This window comes from Epinephelus lanceolatus, chromosome 1, assembly GCF_041903045.1.
Source record: "Epinephelus lanceolatus isolate andai-2023 chromosome 1, ASM4190304v1, whole genome shotgun sequence".
Classification (NCBI taxonomy): domain Eukaryota; kingdom Metazoa; phylum Chordata; class Actinopteri; order Perciformes; family Serranidae; genus Epinephelus; species Epinephelus lanceolatus.
Genome location: NC_135734.1, coordinates 43,657,551 through 43,684,370, shown reverse-complemented (window position 1 = coordinate 43,684,370; position 26,820 = coordinate 43,657,551). Strand labels below are relative to the sequence as shown.

At 40.8% G+C, this 26,820-nt stretch overlaps 1 protein-coding gene across 3 annotated transcripts; it reads left to right on the top strand.

Moving 5' to 3' along the window:
- The first annotated feature begins 657 nt into the window (after positions 1-657).
- Positions 658-24,108, top strand: lmcd1 (LIM and cysteine-rich domains 1). Of its 3 annotated transcripts, none has more exons than XM_033625621.2 (9): positions 658-839; positions 942-1,131; positions 1,392-1,483; positions 14,898-14,983; positions 15,310-15,565; positions 18,755-18,904; positions 19,034-19,285; positions 19,771-19,989; positions 20,395-24,108. In XM_033625621.2, the coding sequence occupies exons 3-9, from the start codon at positions 1,457-1,459 to the stop codon at positions 20,503-20,505; spliced, it is 1,101 nt and encodes a 366-aa protein (XP_033481512.1). In that variant the 5' UTR covers positions 658-839; positions 942-1,131; positions 1,392-1,456; the 3' UTR covers positions 20,506-24,108. The 3 variants fall into 3 exon arrangements, with proteins under 3 accessions (XP_033481512.1, XP_078026995.1, XP_078027002.1); XM_078170869.1 differs by having other exon boundaries at positions 920-1,131; XM_078170876.1 differs by having other exon boundaries at positions 658-1,131; positions 1,397-1,483.
- Positions 24,109-26,820: the final 2,712 nt, after the last annotated feature.

Genomic DNA, 26,820 nt, shown 5'->3' with positions numbered 1-26,820 from the left:
CAAAAATGGGGACAGTATGAAACGGTTCCATCCACAACTTTTCACAGTGTAAATGAAAAAAAAAAGCGAACTGAACTGTACTGTACTGCTCGGTGGAAACGGGGCTTATAGCTCTTCTTGGCTCTGTTTAACCTTGTTGTTCCTGCCTGCTTCTGTTTTGCCGCATTAGCCCCTTTTTTGTCAGTTTAGCACTCATCGCAGTCTGGGTTTGATTGACCCTGGTCCTGGATGATCTGCCTGTCTCTGTTTAGTTCTGTTTGCCTCAGTTTAGATGTTTTTGGCCTTGTCTCTTAATCCCTGTTAGTCCTGCACGGCTCTTCCAAGCTCTGAACAGCTCTGCCTGAATCACTTTATCCCTCTTTTAGACCTCCCTGAGTCTGTTTAGCCCCGTTGGTCCTGCTAGCTTTGTGTAATCTCTATGGACTGCCTGGCTTCGTTTAACACCTTTGCTTGGCTCGGTTTAGCCCAGTTTGGCCCTGCTCAGTTCTGTGGTCACATTCTTCTGAGCTTGGCACTGAAAAGCTGGAGAATGAGAGGAGGAGGAGGAATCCCTGATGTTCCTATTGGCCCAGGAGTTTTTCAGGCTCCCTCTGACTGGCTGGCAGAGCGTGAGCAGGGAATCCCTCAGGGCTCTCTCTGTCTTTGTCTCAGATTAAAAACACAAACAGTCCAGTCAGGCCTCATTGCTCCAGGTAGTCCTCCAGTATGCTGAAGACCAGGACTGAATTCACAGCCCAGTCTGCAGGAAGCGAGTAGTGCAGCTGCTGTTTTTCAAGACCACAAATCTCCCTAAATACTGCCAGTCAGCTGCTACATGGTCTGCAGCTGCAACATAGAAGGTACCTGTAATATTTAGCAAAGCAGGGTGAATTCACTGGTCAGCAGAGTCAGAAAGAAAAACAGAGGTGAATGAGCGTAGCTGCTTTTTTTCTGTCGGGCAGAGTGCATTGGGAGACTTATCAGCGTTCCCTTCAGCGGCGTGTTGGAGCAAAGTCAGGAGTTGAGGAAACCTGCTGAGTTTATGTTGCAGAGGGTGGAGAAGGAGAGCCGGCAACAGGACGAATCAGGAGGGAAGAGTGGAGGAAAACAACAGAGCTGAAAACAAAGAGTCCTCAGCTGCAGAGAAGAAAGGTGAGTTTTGTTGAGAGTTTAGAAAGATTGAAAAGTTTTAAAGTGATGAAAGTGAGAAAAATACCTTGCAGTGAGAGATAGAAGAAAAGAAGTGAGCTGATGTTTCTCAGCAGGAATGGGTTGAAAGTCTAGACAGTTAAATTGCAGTGGGCTGTGGAGAGCCGGCAGAGCAGAGCGGCGGCAGGAGCGACTGTGGGCGGGGAGAGAGGAAGTGTGGTCGACAGGAGAGGAATTTAAAGCCCCATTGTTCTTTCTGGAAGGGCAGAGACAGAGAGAGACGAGGAGCGGAGGAGTCGAACCCGCTGACAGGCAGACGCTGGACAACATGGACGTGAGCTCTGCCATGGAGAAGGTAGGACAGAAACATTTACGTCTTTAAAGCTGGAAGTCTTATTCATAAATACTTGCAGATTAACCACAGTAACGAGGAGGTCAAGGGTCAGGGGGTCACTTAGTCTGATGTGATGTCTTGTGTTGATGAAGGTTAAGAGAAAATCTTGTCTTGGAATAAGGAAGTTTTACTGGGTTTAAATTAAATTAACTTTATTGCCCTTTGATATATGTATAAATGCACAAACATGTAGGGTCATAAAATGAAAGTCTGAAGAGGATTTACCCAAAAGCTCCCAGAAAGTTCTCACATTTCTGCTCTGTTTTTCTGTGTCCATGAAGCTACTCTGATAATTAGACTGAATGGCTGTTTGTTTCACTCCATTATTCAGCTGGCATTGAGTTTATGTTGATTAATTTCAGTTTGAGAGGTGGGGTTATTTTGTTTCTTTTGCCATAACAAATTGGGTGATCAATCTGTCCTGTCAATGTCATTTTCAATCAGTAAGTTAACTTAATGTTTTTATTTGTAAACTATTTTTTACTTAGGAGTTATTATCTCTATAGGTTGATTTATTACAAACTCTACAGCTGTGTTTTTTTGATGCAGTTTATAGGCATGTACAGTAAGAACAGAATACCAGACTCAAACATGACGCCCGCTGACTTGAAAAAAAATTGCCCACCGAGTGCATTAGCCAGGAACGTTTTTCAGCACTGGGTTTAGCCTCTGTGTTGCACGTCCCACTATACCAGGGGAAGGCAACCTGCGGCTGAGGAGCCACATGCGGCTCTTTAAACCCTCTCCAGTGGCTCCCTGTGGCTTTGACATAAAATTATCTGGAAATGAAACAGTTATTTTTTTAACATTCAGATTTTCATTTGTCATTATTGTAGGCCTGAAGTGATTTTTACGTTCTACAACTGTAAAAATGTGCAGCCTATACACAGAATTTAAAAAAACATTTAACGTTTCATCAACTAAAATGTGCGTCATACGTCTTTTCCTCTAAATTTTGCTGAACTTCAGCAGCAGTGGTGAGCCTGGAGTCTCTTTAGCAAAGCTGGCTATGGATTCTCAATTCTTGGAGGGAAATAGAGTGTAGACAGATTCATTTGCTTTCACCACAAACACTGCAAAGTTAAAGTACTAAATAATTATAAATATCCCACTGAAGAGTCACCGCCTTGTAGTAAATGATATTAATGAATGCTCATTTAGACCTACTCATAATGTTGATCGGCTAATTTAGACTTGATATGCTGTTACCTTTATTCAAATATTTTTTTGTGGTCTATTTTATATTATATCTAATTCTATTTATTATTATATTTTATAATTTTTGGCCAATAAAGGCTCTTTTAATACTAAAGGTTGCCAACCCCTGCACCATGCCAAACCTGTCACCTACAAATTGTTATGTATTTTACTAAATTACATTCATAATTACGTTCACAGACAACATTTCATCATAGGGAGGTGGTCAGGGTGGATGACAGACATACATAGTGCAGGACAGTGACACCAGAACTTTGGGTTTGCATCCAGACTCCTGTAATATAATGTGTTCACACTACAAGCGACAACATAACAGCATGACATCACAGAGTTGCCGTTGAAGTGTGGCTCAAGTGATTGTTGACGTAGTTACATTGTCCCAGGCTTGTGTGTCTGTTTGCAATAAAGCACCTCGACTGAACGTCATCTAAAGTTAATATTTAGTCAAAAATATCCATGCTTTTGATCAGTGTCTAACCCCCATGTTAACATCACATTTCACTGCTCCATTGCATCCCCATGTGCAATGCAGTGCACAGAAAGCTAGCATGGTGCCAGCTAACTAAGCTCAATAACACAATACCACAGCTAGAAAGACAACTTTTATTTGTAGCACATCACTTGTCCACAGCGACATGTTTCAGGCATCAGTTTGTAGCTTAATGTCACCACCCTCCATTGAAAATGATGTTTAGCCTGTTGCTGTGTTACTCATAGCGTGTACATAGCATATGGTTTAGGCAAGAAAAGCATTTCGGTTGAGGTCAGGGAAAGATCATGAATTCTGTTAAATGCTTTTAGAAAAGGCAATTATATGATAATATTATAGTCACTACGAATATATTGTGTATTGCAAGATTGCCTTTTCTGTCAGTGAACATTTTGCTGATTCATTTACTATCAATATTTTTGCGATTTGCTAGGTACATTTATTAGCAACATTTCCTCATTATGTTAATAGAAAACATAATTCCCTCAGCATTGAATTTAAGTCGTAAACAAACATAATTTCTTGGGGACAGAACTGACTGTACTTGTCCATCAGACCCTAACCTTTACATTCAGATGACGTCCACGTCGTGTAGATAAAAATAGCTTTTCTGTACTGTGGGAAAGGTTGAAATATAAATACATAGAGTAATTATAACCAACCTTGTTTGCAGCTGGAGTTGACTCCATTCTTAACCTGCATACTAAGCTGTGATTGATTGGTTATTTTTCTAATCTGGGAAAAAGGCATCAACGACCTCAACTTCCAAATTGCTGAGAAGATATAAGATGCAGTCAGCAAATCAGAGGTCTTAACAAGGTCATTCATCAGATTTTCATGATATCAGACCATATAATTTCTTTAGTTTTTAATCTAAAAAACACAACAATGACAGGAATGAGTTAAATTCTGCTGTTGCCTCTCTGCATATATTTTTCAGTGTAGTCCAGCTTCAGGGGACTCACAGGAAATTATGTGTGCGTGTATTCAACGTGATGTGGTTGACAGAGTTCTGTGTCGGGTGCCATTTGTTATCTCTTCTTCAGTATTCATTGAAACAACATAACTTCATAACTCCTCTCAGTCCGAGGTTTGTTTGTCGGCACTGATACATGAGTTGCTCTGAACCTTGAGAAACTTTGCAGACAAAGCAAAAAGTGATGTTCTGACAAAACTACTACATTCATTATGCTCCTCTCGACTCAAAGAACTAAAATTCAAAAAGTACGTCTTTGCTGTCAAATTAATTTCTATTGCACAGCTGACATTAACTACTTAGCTGCCAAATTAAGTAGCTGATGTTGACGACACCGTATTAGTTGGAGTCGATAAGTCTAAAGAAAGTCTGCTAACAAAATGCATTGCTAGAGAGGAACGTGCAACAGTTAACTGAGTGATAGTGTGATGGCAGCACTTGAGGGACTACTTGACCCTGAAAAACAGTTGACTTCTTATCAACATGCTGATTTTTATACATCATATCGGTTCTCTGACCTGCCACAGACTCTGTTCTCTACAGTTAAAGACATTTAAAAGTCAGTTTGGACAAATCTCTCAGGCTTGTTCTCATCCAGTCCGGATCACACAGCTGGAGACTTCTAATTCAGTCAGTGAATATAATCCATGACCACGAGGACCTGATCCCCCCGCTGGGTCTGTTCTGGCAGCCATTGTCCCCCACAGATCCGTCCTGAAATTCATCCTCCGTTTGTCTGTCCAGAGGTCACATCAGTCTGAGGCCGATGACCTGACGGATCAGTGTCACCTGTCAGGGGGTTTGATCCCCCCCCCCCTGCTCTTCTTTGTATACAGGAGCTGGAAAAACTGCCATCACCAGGATGGAAATAACCTCCAACACACACACACACACACACACACACAATGGGTTTTAGGATTGTAGGGAGGTGCAGTATCTCTGTAACCAAAATACAAACCAAAGGGAACAGTCAAAAATGTTGATAATAGTTTCCCGAGGCCTGTTTTATTCAACCAACAGTCCAAACTATTAAACTATATTGAATTTGCCGTAGGGGTGGCACGGTGGTGTGGTGGTTAGCACTGTTGCCTCACAGCAAGAGGGTTCCTGGTTTGAACCTGGGTGTGGGAGCCCTTCTGTGCGGAGTCTGCATTTTCTCCCTGTGTCAGCGTGAGTTTTCTCCAGGTACTCCGACTTCCTCCTACAGTCCAAAGCCATGCAGATTGGAGATAGGTTAATTGGTGACTCTAAATTGTCCGTAGGTGTGAATGTGAGTGTGAATGGTTGTCTGTCTCTGTTGTGTCAGCCCTGCAATAGTCTGGTGACCTGTCCAGGGTGTACCCCGCCTCTCACCCAATGTCAGCTGGGATAGGCTCCAGCCCCCCCACGACCCTCAAGAGGATAAGCAGTTAGAAAATGGATGGATGGATGCAGAATCAGTAACATCTTTTAAATCTCTTCTTAAAACCCATTTTTACAGACTTGCCTTTATGTGATGTCGTCTTTTTATCTTTTTATTTATTCTTTTTATTTATTTTATTCTATTCCTTTTAATTGTTTATTCTTTGTTATTCTGTTGTCAGTATGCAATGTTGTGTTTTTATCCTTCTATTCGTTTGTTTCTAGTATTTAGAAATAATAGTTTTATTGCCTTTATTGTTCTTATCTCTTTTAACATTCTGTCTTATCATTCTGTCTGTGTTTTGTTTAACTTTACCTCAATTTGAGCTTAATTTTGTCCTGCTTTTGTTTGCCCTCACTGTTTTGACTCTCTTGCTATAGATATTACTGCGTTTGCTTTGTTTGTCAAAGCACTTTGTAAACTTTTGTTTTTAAAGGTGCTATATAAATAAAGTTATTATTATTATTATGAATTTGCCGTCACAGAGGACTGAGAAAAGCAGCTAATTCTCACAAATTACTATGTTTATAGATTAGTTGTCAACTATTTGATGAATCGTTAGCTAATTTCATTATCAATTCATTGGTTTGAGTGATTTTTTTTTTTTTTTAAAGAAAAAACAATTCTCTAATTCCAGCTTCTTAAATGTGAATATTTTCAGGTTTCTTTACTCCTCTCTGACAGTAAACTGAATATCTTTGGGTTGTGGACAAAATAAGACACATGAGGACATCTTTTTGGGCTTTGGGAATTGACTTTTTCTAATCAATTAATGGAGAAATTAATGAACAATGAAAATATTTTTAAAAGATTAAAAATATCAGTTTAATTGAAAATAGTCTCACTTCGAAGTCGTCGAAATCCTGCACTTGGGCAGTAGCTGGGGTGTCAGGAACCAACCAAAAAAAGGCATCCTTTAACGTCGGCATGATACGCGGCCGGTTGACGTTTGAGTTTGACAGCACCCAGCAGCGTCAGGGGGAACGCAGCAGGAAAGTTAAGGCAGCGTAAGCCCCCATAAGATTCTAAGGCCAAACCCTGTTGTTTTTTCCTTAACCTAACCACATGCTTTTGCTGTTGAAGGAAAACAAACGTCAATTTGTGGCGTTGTACCAAGGGAGTGCGTTTATTTTGAAACAGACTGTATGTAAATGTTGAATTTCCTGTGAAAATGGAAGTGTATTTTGAAAGAAGACAATGCATGTAACAGGCAGACCTTGACACAGTGTCCCAGAACATCAACAACCAATGCACCCAGGGTACGTTGCACATGTGGACGTGAAAAGTCCACGACCAAGCACGCCAATATGTGTTGGCTAATGAAAAGCTGGAACTGTCGAATATTTGACATTTTTACTTTAAAAAGGACTTAAAACAATTAACGGATTATCAAAATAGTTATCATAATTAATATGCTTCTTTATTTTAAGGGACAGTGCGTAAAGAATATTAACCAAAAAAAGAGAGCTGTAGTGTACCAGGTTTTAGCAAATTTACTGCCTGTAGTCCCTGGGCAGGTTGTATCAGTAAGAAAAAAGACATTCAAGTAGTACAGAATTCTCAGGTAGTCAATAAGAGTATACAAACACAATGATCCCGATATCTCCGACCCTGCTGTGTGAGTATCCAATGTTTTGTCAGATGGGAGACAGTTGTTAATTTGTAGATGTTATTAGTTCTGTTGGAAGATTGTTCTGTTGTGTTGTCGCCAAAAAACTGAGATTCCTTAATTTTCTGTCACTAATGTTGAGAGTGGTTTCAGTTTAATTTCCAGACAGTTTATTTAGAAATATTTATTTAAATATATATGTAGGATAACAATCCAATAAAACTGTCTTTCTCTGTCTGATATCCCGTTAGTTTAAACTTTTGAACAGTGATAGCAGCAAAACACATCAGCTCATTTGTGGCATTTTGTCTGACGTTGCTGTAAACGGACAATGACAGGAAATATCCAAGATGCCATGTGACAAAGTTCTGCATGTTAACTGCAGCAGGTCAACTCGCCGCCTCTTTGACCTCCTGCTTCTTATCTCACATCATTTCCTGCATTTCAACTGTCACATCGTTGACATGTTTAGAATTACTCAGTGAGACTGAGCTGAGTCCGATCCACCTACGACATACCCGCCTTATCTAACTCCCTAAAAATAGAGCTGCCACACATTTCCCCTCTTTCTGAAAGAAAAAAAAGCATTTCTAGTTTGGGTCATATGTGTCATTTGGCAGAGGCTCTTTGTCAGAGCAGCTAATCATACTGTACGAACACACACTGGAGCTGGAGCTTATTGTTACCATTGATATAGAGTGAGCAGAAAGGACATTAAAATGTTTGCTGTGGTTATTTGAGTAGTAAAAAAGAAAATGGCGATTATTGTTTGTTGTTATGGTGACAAAGTGTGTCATGCTCACTAGTTCAAGAACTAGTTTTCATGGGCTTCTTTGCCTGGGACCCCTAGAATCTAGGATCGCCGCTGTTTCTCTGCTCTGAAGGTCCTCTTACTAGCTTTCTCTGTGCTTTCAACCAACTTCCTCTGCTGATGAGGACTGAAAGATACTGATGAAAGCTCAGGGAAAGGTTAGTACAGTATGTGGACACTGACAGTGTTTTCACACTTGGTCCTTTTCAGCCCTCTAAATGGACTCAGAGTAGTGACTCAGGATTTTTTGCGCATATGCAAACACTCCAAGAGAACTCAGACCCCTCTGAGTTTGGTTCGCTTCAAGTCTGCAGTGCCGTTCACTTTACCTGTGCACTGTGAACACAAAGCGCTCCAGGTTCACTTTGCTCTTTGCCATTGTATTTAGCCCTCTAGATCACATGCTGTTGCACTGGGACGCTTGAAAAAACAGACAAAACCATGTTGGCCTGTAGCGCTTGCAAGGACGCAGGACGAGGAGTAGTTTGGTCTACAGAAGATACTGCACGTCTCCAGATGTGGAATGTAGAATACCTCAAACAGAAACAGTCTACAGCACAGGAACACTTAGGTTTACGTCCAATTTTAAGTTAATCAGAAAACGAGGAGCCTCATAACCGCACTGCAGAGCCACGTCAAAGTAAAAACAAAACTATGTCATTATATATATAGGCTATAGTGTGAACAGAAGGAGAAATGAGTCCCTTTTCTCTCGGTCCACTTTTTGGTGCACTTTAAAAGGACTGAATTCAGTTTGTTTAAAAAGGACTACGTGTGGAAACACACTTAGTCACCAAACAATGTCATCCCAAAAACTTCACCTCAAAGAAGTGACGATGATTCTGCAGACGTGAGAGGAAGTGTTGGATGAGAAAGAAGAGATGTTGTTTTGAACTTTTCTGTGGGAGGACGAGAAGGGAGTGATTGCGCACACACACACACACACACACACACACACACACGTGCAGGATGGATGATCTCATTGGTCCACCCGGTGACATCATCACCTCAGTACTGACAAACAGAGTCTTATCAGTTGTTCCCGTGCTCCATTTTTCATCTCCTTCTCCTGTTCCTCCTCCTCAGCTCTAAAATCTTTGAATCTTTTGTCCTCTTTTGTCTCTTTCAGCTGTCTCACTCCATTTTATTATTCACTCCTCCTTTGTTTCTCCTTCTATCCTCACTGTGCCTCACCTTCTCTTTTCTTTGTTCCTCTCATATTTAAAAAGAAAACGACATGCCAACAACCCTCTTCCATATGTAGTCTTTTACTGTTTGTATCAGTCACAATGAACAAATAACGACATGTCTTGTGATCAGTTTGTCATTATTTGTTAAACTTTAAGCTGGGCAAGCTAGTAAGTCATTTTCAGGAGGGAGAGATTATTATATCCAAGGTGAAGACTATTAAAGTTGAGCTGTTGTGATGAGTTCAATTTTGCGATCTGTTGGTCTCTGGTCTCTTATTAAAACTGATAGTCTGGGTCCACCTTTAGCTCACCAGGTGGAGTGTATGGTCCATGTCCATGTCCTTAGCAGTCCAACCGTGGCCTTTTGCTATGTGTCATCCCTAGTCTTTCTCGTCCTTTTCCTGTTGCTCTACAGCTGTTCTATATTAAAGGAAAGAGCCGGTGGCAGCAGTGCAGCAGTACAAGTATGGGCACTTTCTCAGATGACGATTTGAATTTTGATGTGAACACTGACGGCATCTGTAAGACGGCAAACCAACGCCTATTCTTTTTAAGGAAGCTTAAGAGTTTTGTTGTAGATAGGACTATCATGAAAATGTTCTATTCTTGTATACTCTCTCAAGAACAAGTTGGAAAAGTGGTCAAGTTGTGCTGCAAGATCACTGGTGTTACTTTTAATAATGTGCAGCATCTGTATGAAGAGAAGATCACCTCTAAAGCTCGGTCTATTGTCTCAGACTCTCAACTTGAGTTTCAGATGCTTCCATCAGGGTGGAGGGTTTGCCTTCCTAAATGCAGCATGAAGCGTTACAGATCGTCCTTTGTCCTGTCTGCTATCACTTAGCTTACCAGCGGTGACCCTTAATGTCCACGATTTACCCCTGACAGTGTGTGATACTGGATTCTGTCTGTTTTGTTGTACTCATGACTGACGTGTTGTCTGTATCTCATATTGCCCCTCAGGGACATTAAAGTTTACCTCACCTTACCTAAAAGTTAAAAATAATCTCAGAGTGATGGTCTGTGTGTTTGTGTGTGCGAGCTAGGAAACAACTCTCAGGGATGACTGACTGTTTTTAAAGCCTCTGCCAGGAAACCTGACGACTGCTCTGCTAAAACAACCTGCTGCTGATGGACTGTCCACCTGTCTATCTGTCACCAGGCATTAACAAGCCCATCTCTCTTCAGGGAGACATTCATATACACATAATACAGTGACATGAGCTCTTCCAAAATGATGAACTACAAAATAAGCTGCTGTCCCAGCCTCCACTTTTCTGGCAGGTTTTCTATCAGATGTTGGAGCCTGGCTGCAGAGATTTGATCCTATTCAGCCACGAGAACATCAGCGAGGTCCAGCACTGAATGTAAGCAATAAGTCGGCTTACAGTCAGGGCTTTGTTCTTCCACACCAAACTGGGAAAACCATATTTTATGGACCTGGCTTTGTGTATGAGGGCACTGTCATGTTGAAACAGAGACAGGATGTTTCACGATGTTTTGATGCTGTTGAATAGCTTTACAGCAACCCATAGCCACACGTGTTGTCATCGCATGCCAGTCACTCTGAGTAAATCACCATAGTTATCCAGTAAACTTTAGGGTGTGAAGAAAAATGTCTTTCAGAGGAGGAAGAGGTGGTGGAGGAGGAAGAAGTGGTGGATTTGGACGTGGTGGTGGCAGGGGCGGTTTTAATAGACAACAAGACTCCGGTCCTCCAGAACATGTCGTTGCACTGGGAGATTTTATGCATCCATGTGAAGATGACATTAGCCCCTTTTACACTGCCAGATTTTCTGCGAATGTTGGGTGTTTTGCCAGCAAGCTTCAAGCATTTAGACACACAGAGCCGGGTTGGCGAGTTGATCCAAGGTGCCCAATTTTCCGCCTCGTAGGGTAGTCATATTGGTGGAACCTTTTTGGTTTAAAAAGAACGAGGCGCCCTTCCGCAACGGCAGGGGCTGTTGATGACTTGTGGGAGGAGCTGTTGATGATGCTGCACGTGCGATCCACTGACGGTGGATAAACAGGAAACAGCTGATAGCAGGAATGAGCAGCTAGTACTAGTAGCAAGAGGGAAACACAAACGTGACAGACACTACAGTAAAGATGAGCAACTGGGGAGACAAGGAATTGCGTGCCCTCCTTGTCCTCGCAAATGAAGAGGCCATTTACCGTCAAATGACGGGGACGGTGAAGGACGAGCTGACTTATGAAAAAATTGCCGAAGGACTGACCAGCCGCAGCTTCCCTCCCACGTCACTGTTTACGTCACACGCTGAGCTACATGTTTTGTTACTTGCTCACGCCCCCCATTGCCCCGAAAAAGGCACATTCTGTATGAACACATGTAGGTAGGCGGCATTTTGCTGCATTCCCCAATTTTGTTTTTATACTGCCAATGCTGAAAAAAGACCGATTGGGCTTTCCTGCAAATTTGCACAATTCCTATTTAAAAAGGGCTAATGTGTGCAAGACGACAGAGGAAAGCAAAGTTCTCTTAGGGGTGGCTGTGGCTCAGAGGTAGAGTGGGTCATCCACTAATCAGAAGATCAGTGTCTTAATCCCCGGCTCCTCCAGTCTTCATTTCAAAGTATCCTTGGGCAAGATATTGAACTCTAAGTAGCAGGTGGCACCTTGTATGGTAGCCTCAGCCACCAGTGTTCAAATGTGTTTGTGAATGGGTGAATGTGACTCGTAGTGTAAAAAGCACTTTGAGTCGTCAGATGACTACAAAAGTGCTAAACAAGTGCAGGTCCAAACAAAGCTGGAAGAACGCTATTGTCTAAAATGTCAAGGTTTGTTTCTGTCCCCAGTCCTGACAATGGTGCTACTATAAAGCATGCTTTGCAAATTAGGTGATTTATTAATGTGTGTTTAGCAACCAATCAATCAATCAATCAATTTTATTTATAAAGCCCAATATCACAAATCACAATCTGCCTCACAGGGCTTTACAGCATACGACATCCCTCTGTCCTTATGACCCTCGCAGCGGATAAGGAAAAACTCCCCAAAAAAAACCCTGTAACGGGGAAAAAAAACAAAAAAAACAAAACAGTGCATCTTTCTGTGCTATTTTATATCCTCTACTGGCACCACTAAATTTGGCAGCTTGTTTGGCGCTCACTTTCTTCACAAGTACCTCCACTTCAGAATTTTTGAAGTGGGGTTTCTTTGCGTTGGAGTCTGGTGCTCCACCCTCTTTAGACCTTCATTTGGACATTCTCAACTTAATTCTCTCAACTTCTTCCACTTCTCCTCCTTCTTCTTCTTCTTCTTCTTCTTCCTCTCCTTCTTTTTCTGTGCACAAGGCCCTGCCGTCTTATTCCCTTTTACGGGGATTGGTGGGGCGTTTACCGATATTAATAAGGCTCAACTGGCACACACTTTCAGCTTACAGAGGAACAGGATTTGTCAATATAAGGAACACAGATGCGAACAGGTCTGCGGTCTAAGAAAACAAAGGTATAAAAACTCCAGCAACACGTAGAACAGCTTTATTGCCAGACCAATATGTTTTGGCTCATGAGTCATGGCCATCATCAGGGTCATCCAGGCCACAAGTCGAAATGTGTTGTTCTTGCATTAAGGTTATTCTAAATGCCAAAAGTGTCGCTGGAGTTTGGAGTTTGTCTTTAATTTATCTCCCTTCTCCATGCACCTTGTAAGTGAGCAAGGTTGCTCAAGAAACCCTCGCCCTGTTTCTGTGGTTTAAGGAAATGTCATGAATTCGACATAGGCTTTTCTTAAGGACAAAATTAAGAGAAAAAAAATTAGATGTTGATGGATGAGGCCCATTCTTCTTGTTTAACTCTAAACAAGAAAGCAAATAAGCATGTTTCCCAAAGTGTCGAACTATTCCTGTGAGATTTTCCTTCACTGGAAGTCACAGCAGGAAAAATGGACCCAGACCAGAGCAGTCATTAGCTGTGAGAGGACAGACGAGTGTGTTTAGAGGTGTGAAGAGTGAGTGTGTGTAAGTGTGTGTGACAGTAAAGAGGCTGTTGATTGGCCCATGTTGCAAAGGTCACAGCGATGACGGCTGCAACAGAAACAGCTGATGAAGAACAAGACTTCATTACACCCCTCTGGAATACACTGACGGACAGAGTATGTGTGTGTGTGTGTGTGTGTGTGTGTGTGTGTGTGTGTGTATTTATTATTATGTTACTGAGCTGACACCACCAGGTATGAAAACACCCAATTTAAAGGAACATTCCTCTGCTGTTGGTAATGAGCTTGACATCTTTGTCTCAGTTTAGTATTTTAACTGACAGAAAAAGGAGACAGTAGACACCCAATGAAATCTAATTTGGCAACATTTTGTTTAATGATGTTCTTTTCCGTGACTATACTAATTGTGACTCCAGTGGAAGTCACAGTAAGAGCAGACATGACTCAAGTGTTCCTGTAATTTAACAGAAAATAAACAGGTTACTCAGCCTACAGCCAGTCATGACACAGCTGGTATGATGCAGGTAACATTGGGTTGTGGTAAACAAATTACTCTGACCAACTTCCTTAACATTTTTTTGTGGTTACAAAATGTGCATGTGCACACCGTAGACTTTATAAAAGAAGTGGAGGTAGGCTCGGGGTCTGAAAAGTCAAATTCAAGCAGAAGCGCCTTAAACCTGCATTCTTTCTGATGACCAGCAGAAGGTGACTGGTTACACAAAGAAATCTGATAGTATAGAAATCTGTGAGAAAGCGACTCTACCTCTCACTAATTTATGACCTCAGCAAACATTTTCCTAATGACTTCATGGCCTCAATCATTAGTTTTAAGTCCTCTTTAATACAGCGGGATGTTCATTTTGTAAATTAAGGTACCATTTTAAGCAAAATAGATAGATAAAGATAGATAAAGCAGGGTATGGGGTGGGGCTACCTGGTAATTGACTAGTTGCTAACACAGTGACTTGCCAGTCAGGATAGCAACGCAGCAATTTGTATCCTCTCCAGCTCCAACAGACCCCCAGGAAGTGCATCAGGCTTTGAAGTCAATTTTCATAGTGGCCAAACAGTGGAATTGCAACTCTCGAGACCACCACATGATGCCATCAAGACCCAAAAGACTTTTCCCACTGACTTACATTTGGAAAGAGACGTCTGTAAATCAGTGGATACATGTTTTTTAAGTGTCACAACCCTCATAAAATGACTTGTGTCACTATCGAGATTTGATCCATTCGGTCCAATAACATTTGGAAAGTTTAGAAGAGCCACAAGATTAAATCAGTTTATCTCCATTCACATTAGAAGAGGGCTAAACTAAAAGTAGCCAGCTCAACCGATGGTAGTCTCTAGTGTGCCTGCTCTGTGGGCCCAAAGATGCAGATCATCAATCACCAATCATCTCTTCTTCTCTTTATACATCCATGAGCTCCGCCCTCTCATCCAAATGTGGTCACCTCTGGCTCCAAATAAAAGGTAGCAATGGCAAAAATGTCAAACATGAAGCTTCAAAATGGAAGTACACTAACTACTGGGTGACTTCATGGTGGCTATATTTACACTTGTTCTATTGTGACCTCGGATCTTTTTACGCTCTCATTGTTAAGCTGGTTATAATTTAGAAACTTAAATGGACTATACCTCACAGGGTCAGAGTTAAATCAATGATTTGAAGGTATAACATCACTGTGTTTTTGCTGTATTCTTGTCTCCTCTCAGATGTCTGTGAAGCAGCGTGCAGGAGTTGCGGTACAGTGTCATGCATGTAAGGAGAGCTGCTCTGGATTCCAGCCACATTCTTGGAGGTACGCCTCTTCCCTGTTTTTCATTTTATTATTATTTCTCTCTGCCTGAAAAATGAAAGGAAAAGAAAGAGAAAACCAAAGTGCTGGATACAGTCCAAGTGGTTTCTCCTCTTCTCCCTCTCTCAACTATTCTCTGCTCTTGAAAGGACATATACAAATATGTTCATAATAAATGTATATACATTTATTATATACATATGCAATAAAGCACCTCAATCAGGCAGAAAACGCCAAATCTGGCAACACAGCCTTTAATTCTCCTAAAGTCTTGACATATTTTTGTATCTATTTTCTTTTCTACCATTCTCGTTGACCTTCTTGTGCAGGAAAGCTTGCATCGCCTGCGGCTGCAGCACGGTTGACCACGCTCCTGGAGGTGACGCCGAAGATGACCAGCAAATGGGACGCCTGCTCGCAGACTCACCCTGCTCCCATTTGACAGCGAAGGTCAAAGGAGGCGGCGGCCTTCGCATGTACAAGAGGAACCGCATGATCGTGACCAATCCCGTGGTGTCGCGTAAAGACCCGACCTTCAACACTACGACATACGACTGGGCGCCGGCCGGCCTCAACCAGACACTGGTGAGGATCAGTGTGAAGTGCAGGAGGTTGGTTGTTAGTGTGGAGCTGCAGTGTGTTGGTCTGTGTCAGCCTGCACAGTCAAGATAGATAGATAGATAGATAGATAGATAGATAGATAAAGTTCTTGTTGTTCATTTCTAAGGTTAGTAACTTTTGAGTTATTTTATCTGAAAACTGGTGCTATCTTTATTTTGGGCATCTGACACACTCACCAACTGGAGCCCAATCCAAAACACAGCATATGTGGCGTATTGTCTCATTAGTATTACCACCAAAAAAAACAACAACCTGTAAAACACATACATGTAGCACAGACACAAAGTTACACATGCTGATAAACACAATACTGACAGCAGCATCGACTGCCCAGGAGTTTACTGGTATTCAGGCTCTCAGTAACTGGAACCAATTTAAGACCAGTCATCTGTACCCATTCCTAGTTTTTCTGCTGTATTTGTTTTTAACCTCCTCTCTCTCATGCACATTCTCATTAACAAAGAAACTGAGTGTGTGTTCAGCTCACAGTACGTTCTTAAATATGATGACTGCATCGTAGATTATGTCGGCAACATGAAAAACAAAGTTCTGTTCTTATCCTTAAGGTTCACCATTTTGATTTACCACTGTACTCATTTTATTTATTTTATAATATTGTAGTTTCTGCAGCCCCTCTGTGTGTCGAACAGTCTACACCATCTGGTTTCCATTAAAACAAGAACAGTATGTTTTAGGTTTCACAACCCATAATTATAAGGATGACAGTGATTATTGAGCACTTCAGTGCGGTGGGGGACGTTACTGTGGTTGAACTTGTGGAGACAGATCCAGATCCAAAACTGGGACTGTTCTCCGGATCTGTCTCCAAAGTCTTAAGCATGTTGTTTGTTTCATCCAAAGCTTGAGTGTGGAGTGTGCCGGTGCAGACTGTTAGTGGTGCAGTCATCTGACGACACACAGCTGTGTCACTGACAACACCTGGACAACGTGATGACAACCGAAACTCAGACTCAGACAGTCTTCTGAACTGAGTCATCCAACCATGTTAACGAGTGGTAGAAAATCACGTTACACACTGCAGGCATTCTGCATAATGACTACTTCTACTTTTGATTCTTTAAATGTTCTCTGTGTGGCATTCAGGACATTAATATAGCAGCAGCACTATTTACTATGTAAAGTGGAGTTATGGCGTCTTGAGCAGAGGATGAAGTCATGCTACCTCTTTGTGTACTGTAATCTGAGCTTCTCTGTGGTAAACTAGTACAGCTGCATGTGCATGTTAGTGCATGTGTGTATCCCACTGGCTGGTTCATTGTCACTGCTTTCATTTGACTGTTGCGTTGATGTTGGGGTAGAGTAATCACGCAAGTGTAGCTCTCATCCCATGGCTGTTGTTAAGCCCTGTGTATGGACTTAGCACTGTTAGCCACTAGCCGCCGGCTCAGCCACCTCTATGTTGAGAACTGATGTGAACACACTTGTGATATGATATCAAGAATACCTCAAAGGAAGTTCATTAAATTTGGCACAAATGTCCACTTGGATGAAATGATGAACTGATTAGTTTTTGGCAGTCATAGGTCAAAGGTCAAGGTCATTGTCACCTTGTCTGTTTCATTCTTGTGAACGCGATATCTCAAGAAGATCTTGAAGGAATTTCTGTAAATTTGGCGCAAACATTTATTTGGACTGAACAATGAAGTGATTAGATTTTGGTGGTCAAAGGTCACTATGACCTTGCATCTATCTCATTCTTGTGATATCTCAAGAAAAGCTCAAGGGATTTTCTTCAAATTTGGCACAAACATTTACTTGGATTCAGTGACGAACTGACTAGATTTTGGTGGTCAAAGGTCAAGGTCACTGTGACCTTGTCTGCCTCATTTTTGTGAACACGATATCTTAAGTATACCTTAAAGGAATTTATTCAGATTTGACACAAACATCCACTTGGACTGAAAAATAAATTGATTAGAATTTGGTGGTTGAAGATCAAAGGACAAGGTCAGTGTAACCTCACAAAGCATGTTTTTGGCCATTATAACAAAACTTCACACAAATGTCTAATAGGATAAGTGATAACATTTTATATCTTAAAGATCAAACAAAGGTCAACTTCACTGTGACATCATAATGCTCTGCATAAATTACTTTTCTGGCCATTACTCAACAACATATCTCAGAAACAGAAGGGGAGACATTTGGTCAGATACTGAATTGGTGACACTAATCTTGGGTGTCCACCTTGAAATTGTGCTAATTGTATAGATCCTCTGGGTGTGAAGCATCCATGTTTTTACAGACATGGATGTAAACTGTAAGAGAAGCTTGACAACCACTGGGTTGTAATTCTAGTTCTCACAGTATCTCTGATTGGATTATCAATACACAATATGAATATATCTGAAAGTATATGTTACCTAATTTTACAGTGTTATGACAACACGAAAACATGTCATACAGGCTGAGTAAAATATGCCTGTGGGGTACAAGAAAGGCAAAGCAATAATATTGCTCTCCTTGGCAGTGAAACATGTAAATTCTTCAATAACACTAAAAATAGAAGTGGCTAGGAACCACAGGTTTGCTGAGGGCTTTTAAGGTTGTATCATAGAAAGACGACTAGAATGAACCCAGCCTTGGACATGAGAAAAACATGAGTGTGACTAGCAGGTGACAGCAAGCATCAGACTTTGCTGATAACATTAATAATACTGATAAGATAATAAGTAAAAATTTGATGGCAAGACTTAAAAAATTATAACACAAAAAATAAATCTAAAAAGCACCTTAAACCAGGCTTAACTAATATCACCAAATGAAACAGTAATTCAACCCCATCAGTTTCCACCTGTCCCATTACATGTTAAAACTGTAGCAGCTGTTTCTTTCTTTCTTTTTTTTTGAAGGTGGAATCATCAGCACGTCTATATCTGCAGGTCTAAACTGCTGCAGTTATTTTCCTTTCTTGTTTTGGTGTACGTTGCAACTGATCTGATAATGACCAATGAATCTGCAGCCTGATAAACGTGAATAAGTGAATTTGTCAGTTTGTGGTTAAAGGTTAAATCAGACAGTTCACATGTCAGCTTCACACCCAAACATAATCAATGACAAATTTAAGAAGCTGTAAATATAACAAGTTTCTGTTGAAGTAAACAGAAGTAAAATGCCCCTGATCCCTTTCAGGCTATGCAGTACATGGAGCTCATCCCAGAGAGTCGACGTCCCCTCTCAGGGACAGTTGGAGCGTTGGAGCGACGCAGGCAGCTCTTCAGTCAGCTCCCAGCCTACGATCAGGACCCCATGAAGTGTCAGAGCCTGGCCAGTGAGGAGGAGGTACTCTGCCACAACCAAACACTATTAAGTTTTATAACTCTTATCAGACTTATTCATAAGTCTAAAAAAAAAGTGTTTCCTTGTTACAAGTTGACTCTGATCTCTTACTTCTCCTACGTCCTCCTGCAGATTTCCTCCATGCTGCTGTTTGTGAAGAGCTACAAACAGGAGGTGCTGGGAGTCGGAGAGGTGGCCCTACCTGGTGAGGGCGGTGCTCTGAGGGAAGCAGCCATTCAGAGGACAGCCAAGGAAGCCAAGGACCGTAGTAACAGCGACAAGAAAGGTGCTCTGGAGCAGCAGCACCACGGCTTGACCGACAGCAGCACTGCCACTGTCTCTGGCTCCACTAACGGAACAGATGACAACACCAAGACTGTACATGTAAGTAAATGAGGCATCCGACATCTTAAAAGGTTAATGCCTGGTAATGTTGGTTACAGACTCAAGAAAACCACTTTTGCTCCGACAAAGCACCAGACCATACACTTTATAAAAATAATGAACATAGCCACAGTTACGTCACCCATCGATTTGCCATTATAAGCCAAAGTCCTGCCCTCAAAATTCATGTAAGCATTTAATCAATTACTATCAACAAAATGTACTTAAATTTTCACAAGTAAAAGTATACATAATGTAGCATATACTGTCAGTTTTATGGGATTTATAGCTTGGCTTTAGACCCCCCTGTTACAAACCCCGCCCACTGTGCCCCTTTTTAGTCACACCATGTGGTATGGGCCTGTTTTACTCCCAGCAGGCTGTAATGTTCCTGACCTCACTCATTTCAAACTCACACTTTGTTGCAGTAGTTTCGTTCACAACCTTGTCTCACTGTAATATTCTGTCCTCTCTGTCTCTTCTAGCTGTGCACTGGTTGCCAAGGTGAGGTTGCCAAGGAGAGTCCAGCTGTTTACGCCGAGCGTGCAGGTTACCATAGCGCCCTGTGGCATCCCACCTGCTTCGTATGTTCAGAGTGTGGCCAGGGTCTGGTGGACCTGGTCTACTTCTGGTCCAATAAGAAGCTGTTCTGTGGACGACACTACTGTCAGACGGTCCGGCCACGATGCTCAGGCTGCGATGAGGTGAGAAGACATCACAGTAGACTGATCAGTATCAGACAGAGGAACGTTGTGGTGTGTCAAGGGTGATATTTTGCAGTTTTTGTGCTGTCTAAAGTACAATAAGAAGGGGTGCGTCCTGTGTAGGGATACATGTTGATATTTTGATATTTGATAGTTAGTTGAAAGCCTGGTGCATCTCATTAAGATGCATGGCTGCATAGACCATCAGTATACAGTGTATACAGTGTGTACACAAGTCACACAGGATGAGTACAACAAGTGAAGACTAGGTCTGTCTATCAATGTAACCACACAGAATACTGTAACATTATCTGTTGTTAGAAATGTTATCCTTTAAAAACCACGTTTATTCATCATTATTTATTTAATTACCTGTTCTCCCCTTTGTCCTGTTCTCTTCCTCAGCTGATCTTCTGTCAGTCTTTTCACACGGCTAAAGATGGACAGACGTGGCATCCTCATCATTACTGCTGCTGGAAGTGCGGGCAAAACCTGGATACACCCTGTCAGCACTGAGACGCTCATGCAACACAGTGTTCAACACAATATGGTGTTCAGTTTAAAGAAGTTTTAGCACTGCTAGAAAACAGAATAACAAGGTCAGACAAGACAAAAAAATGTTGATTCTCTTTTTTTCTATAAACAAAAGAAATACATGAAAGATAAATAATCCTTAATAACTAGTGCTTAACGTCTTTAAATTATATGTTTAGTTGACATTTAGTATTTAAAAAAACTGTATCCTACAGGGCTGGCTGATATATTGATGTTTAAAATACTTAAGACATCTAACTGACATTGAAGTACTTTAAGACTTGTTCAGTTGAGCCTACTGGTGTTTCAAGTACTTAAGGAAATGTTTAGTTGACACAAAAGTGTTTAAAGTACTTAGAAACATTTGGTGGATTTATTAGCACTTAGCGCTGACAGTGACTGGAGCCAGATGTTTCAGATACATACAGCAGCCTACAGGACGGAGGATCAGACCCGACAGTTTAGAGAAGAAATTAGTTAATTAGATAAAACTACAAATACATTTATTAGTAAACTAGGATAGAAAAAGGCCCACTTACTCACTGGTTTCAGAGCTTTCAATCACATCACACAGTCTTCATCAGCAGATGGAGTGGGCTCAGTAATCATGGAACTGTAGATGTTAAAGTTTTTTAACATTGCATTTTAACATACTGTCATAGATTAGGTCTAGATTTTGAAGGGTCACACTGTGTTGTTGTAATCTTAACACAGAAAATATCTCGGAAGACTTTACTAAATATTAACGCAGTTGTAATTAATTACCATGTCAGGTTTGAGTCTGTGCACATTTGTGTATCACTTTTATTTCAGGCAGAAATAACTAGATATTTGACTTTAACATCAGAGAACTGGACAGCCAGAAGGCTGGAAAAGGCGTGTAACTAATTAGAAATGAATAATACTCTGCTGGATTTTTTGTTTGTTTTGTTTTTGTTTTTGCTGCAGTAGATTTTAACCATCTGCTTTTAATACTCATCATTTGAAGTTGGGTCGTGTTTTTGTACTAACTGTAGGCTATAAACAGAAGCAGAGATTATGTAATTTTCTTAATTTTCTTAATTTTCTTTTTGACGTGTTATTTTTGTGGATCCATTTTGCAGTTAACCTCTTAGATAAACATGGATCTCTGCTGCTGCTAAATGCTGCTTTATGTTAGTTATACTCCTGATAAAGTTTTGTATTTTGCTACAGTTAACAAAGATGTTTGTCACCCAAGAGGAGAGTACTGTGAAGTAGCCACACAAAGTTTACTGGCTGCATTGTATTTTTGCAACATGATATAAAAAAGCCCCTTTAAAAAGTTGGCCAGAAATAAAAACGTGTCATTGATGTAAGCTAATTAGCTTTAGCCTACTTTTATTCCCTGAAATAAAGCCAGTCAATACAGCAGCTAGCATAACATCAGCTAATATTAGCACGTTTTTTCATTCTTCAGGTTAGCAAAATGCAAACTGTTTAGAAACAAAAACATTTTAGCTAGCAATAAAAGACAGAAATAAAAATGTGTACTAGATGGACGCTAATAAGCTTTAGCCTACTTTTATTCCCTGAAATCAAATTAATCAATACAGCAGCAAGCATAACAGCTAATATTTTCTTGTGTTTTTTTTTAATCCTTTAGCTACTTTTTGGATTGACTGCAGTTAGCAAAATGCAAACTGTTTAGAAGCAAAACCTTTTTTAGTTAGCAATAGGCCTTGTTTGACTTGATCAGCTAGCTAAGTAGCATATAGTTACATATCTGATAAAGTATTGTATTTTGTCACACCTAAATAAGGTAAATGTATGTATGTCAACCAAGAGGAAAGTAGGCCTACTGTTAAGTAACCTACAAAACGTTTTCTGAAATATTTCTTTGAAATAGGCTGTAAAAAATCTTGTAAAAGGTTAGTCAGAAATAAAAATGTGCGGTAGGTGAAAGCTTTTAGCTTTAGCCTACTTTTGCTCCCTGAAATAAAATCAAACAATACAAGCTGATGTTTTGTAATCTTTCAGTTACTTTTTGAATTGAATGCGGTTAGTAAAATGTAAACTGTTAAAAAACAAAAACAATATTTTAGCTAGCAATAGGCAGACTGTTTGACTTGATCAGCTAGCTAAATGTAGCACATGGTTATCTGATAAAGTTTTGTATTTAGGTAAATGCCAGTCAACCAAGAGGAGAGTTGGCCAACTGTTAAGTGATTTACACAAAGTTTTCTGGCAGGAAAATTAGCTTTAGCTTACTTTTGTTCCCTGAAATAAAATTGATCAAATCAAGCAGCTAGCATAGCATCAGCTAATATTTGCCTATGCTTTTTAATCCCTGGGTTACTTTTTGAATGATTGCTGTTAGCAAAACGCTAGTTCTTTTACAAACAAGAACAACATTGTAGCTAGCAATACTGTTTGACGTGTTCAGCTAAATATGTAGCTTAAAGACAACAATATGGTTTAATGTTATCTGTGGCTATACTTGTGTCATATATAGCAGTATTAACTTGAATATTGATAATAGTGTCATCTTTGTGTCAGTAGGCCTACGACATGTTTAGCCTAGCTTAGCACAGAAACTGGAAGTGAGGGCAAATGGGGAACTGCCCATTGGTTCGACAGCCCATTGGTTTGACATCCCATTGGTCTGACCATATTAAACCCATTGTTCCGAAGTCTGTTCCGAAATCATCATGATGCCCTGTGGTTAAGGTCTGGTTAGGTTTAGGCACAAAAAGCACTTGGTTAGGGTCAGGAAAAGATCATGGTGTGGGTTAAAATGAAAAAGAAAGTGACAAACACATAAGCCGTGAGCCTGCTCCGCCTAAGCTGGTCGCGGCGCACCATACGCCTGCCACGAGCCATTCAGCACCGCGGACAGTCAGACTAATGGGATGTCGAACCAATGGGCTGTTGAACCAATGACATGGACCTGGGCAAATGCTAGCCTAGCTCAGTCAGTTATTAAATAAAGCATGTCTGAAATGACTACACTGAGATGAGTTATTAATCTTTGTCTGGGTAACATGATAAACAATGATTTCTAAAAAATCTGCTCTGTGAGAGACACAAAGTTTTTGTAAAAACATCAGAAACTGACAGACTGCCAGAATCAGGACCTTCTTGGACTTCAATTTCGTACTGTGTTCGTTCTGTCATTATTCACAATAAGGAATTCCCAGTTAAACAATTAACTGTGTGCTGTTTTCAGTAACAGTTGTGGATGCAGATGGTGTTTTAGTGATTTGAAGGAAACCATCACTTGTTCAGTGCTTTTTCCACTGCACTGTGGGATATATCACAGCGCAATGAAATTATAGGTCTACTATTTACTGAATTCCACAGTGAATAGTAAATGATGTGGCTTTGTCAGATTTTACTGTTTTAAATCAGATGTGATGATGTTTTTATGTAGATGAGAGGTTTTAATGTGATGATGTCTTCACCTGCAGGGGTTAATGATAATCCCACACCAAGATATGGTTTATATGTTTGTCTGTGCATCAGCATTTTCTTCAATGGAAAATCATAACATGTCAAAGAAAGTATTTGTATGCTGATAATGTTTTGAAAGCTGTTTGGTTGGAATTAAAGTCACTTCTGATTGAACTCCCTGTTGTCGAACATCTTTTGGAAAGACAGTTGGAGAGAGATGAACTTACAGTGAGCGCTTTGCTGGTGTATCTTTGAACAGTATCAGCAAAACTATCTTGATTTTCAACAGTTAAGATGCCAACTGTTGCAATATTCCATCCATCCATCCATTTTCAACCACTTATCAGAAGTCGGGCTGCGGGGGCAGCAGGCCAAGCAAAGCATTCCAGATATCCCTCTCCCCAGCAATGCTTTCCAGCTCCTCCCGGGGGACCCCGAGGTGTTCCCAGGCCAGACGAAATATGTAATACCTCCATAATATTCTGGGTCTGCCCCGGGGCCTCCTACCAGTGGGATCCACCTCCAATATAGGCGCCCAAGAGGATTCGTGATCACATGACCATACCAAGTCACACACCGTACCTTTTGACGCAAAGGTGTCTGAGCTCCTTACCTTATCTCTAAGGCTGAGCCCAGACACCCCACAGAGGAAACTCATTTCTACTGCTTGTATCTGCGATCTCATTCTTTCGGTCACTATCCAGAGCTCATGACCATAGGTGAGGGTTGGGACATAGATGTACTAATAAATCGAAAGCTTTGCCTTCTGGCTCAGCTCTCTCTTCACCATGATGGTTCGGCACAGTGCCAACATCCCTGCAGACTCTGCGCCAAACTGCCGATCCATCTCACGCTCCATTCTACCCTCACTTGTGAACAAGACCCCAAGATACTTGAACTCCCTTGCTTGGGGCAGTAACTTTCTGGCAGAGAACCATGACCTCAGATTTGGAGGTGCTGACTCTCTTGCAGGAGCCTTTCACCCAGGTGACATTGGGCGAGAGGCGGGGAACACCGTGGACAGGTCATCAGACTATCACAGGGCTGAAACATAGAGACAGACAACCATTCACACTCACATTCACACCTACGGCCATTTAGAGTCACCAATTAACCTGCATGTCTTTGGACTGTGGGACGAAGCTGGAGTACCCAGACAAAACCCACACTGACAGAGAGAACATGCTAAGGTCACACAGAAGGGCTCCCCCATGCTTGGTTCGAACCAGGAACCAGGAACCTTCTTGCTTTGAGGTGACAATGCTAACCACTGCCACTCAAAAAATGAATGATACATGATTGACTTCAAACATAGAAACCCTTTTGGATCTGTTATAAACCCTTCCATTTAGCATTTATACACAAAAATAAACAATATTCAATAAGCTTAAATGTAGTTGTAAAATATTCAATACACAATACACAATTTTCCCTACTTCATTATCAATAGTTGCAGAAAGTTGCCTTGTTTCAGAGTTAAAATGCCAGCCGAAGACTGAGGTCCAAAAATAAATGAAATGTAAAAACGTTTAACAGATTTGTGGCAGAGGTCGGATTTATTTAAGGTTTTAGAACAAGGATTGATGTGTGTGTGTGTGTGTGTGTGTGTGTGTGTGTGTGTGTGTGTGTGTGCTTACCTACTCCCAGCAGGAATGTTAAGTATTCCTGTGGTTTCTCGGCCAGCGTTCCTGCGCAGTTGCATCATACAACTGACCGTCTGACAGCCGCTTCCTGAACCATGAAAAAAACCCAGAAAAGGATATTTTTAGTCCCAAACTGAGACAAATTTATTTGGTTTGTGGAGCTTTATGGCCTTTCACAGCACCCAGCGTAATCAGGAAGGGTTTAAAGAGGATCCGTATGACTTACTCAGTATTTCCTCTGATTCCATACAGATTACCCAAACAGACAAACACAGAGGATTATTACTTAATCATTTAATCATGTTATATACACGTGTGCTGTTTACCTGCTGGCTCTGCTGCTATTAATCACATCACATCACTTTCACTTTTGCCTTGTAATTCTGTCTCTAATTGCTCTTGTATAGTTACATTACACATATGTTAGTGCATCTTGGTGTTATTTTTACTTTTTATATTTATCTATAGGCAACTTATTTCTGTCCTTGTGCTGCTGCAACTTTGTTCCTCCTCTGAGCATCAACAAAGGTTTATCTTATCTCATCTCGTCTCGTCTCATCTCATCTCCACTCTCTGATATTGTTTAAGTTGTTTATGTATTTGTAGTTAAGATATACAGATGTGGCCAGTGGTGAAAGAAGTATTCAGATGTGTTATTGAAATAGAAGTAGCGATACCACATTGTTGAAATACTCTGCTACAAGTAAAAGTCCTTTATTCAAAATTTAACTGAAGTAAAAGTAAAAAGTATTAGCATCAAAACATACTTTGTACCAAAAGTAAAAGTACTCATTATGCTAAATAGCCCATTTCTGGATTATAATTTTTGATGCATTAATGTGTTTGTCCCTTTAATGTTGCAGCTGGTAAAGATGGAGCTCATTTTAATTACTTTATACACTGCTGGGTAGTGTAATCTATAATAGTGCATCATGATTTATTAGGTTTATTGTTGAATTTAGTTTTGTTTTAGGGCCCTAGTAAATATAGCTCAGTAAAAACTACAATATTTTCTACTGAAATGTAGTGGAGTAGAAGTGTAAATTAGCATAAATTAGAGAAACTGACGTAAAATAAAAGTACCTCCAAACTGTACTTAAGTACAGAACTTGAGTAAATGTACTCAGTTATATTCCACTGCTGGATGTTGCTGCCTGAACTGCTGCAGCATCAACAGTGATGTTTAAATGTGAAGCTGTGTGGATACAACACAGACCTGAGGTGATGACGCCCTCATGTGGAG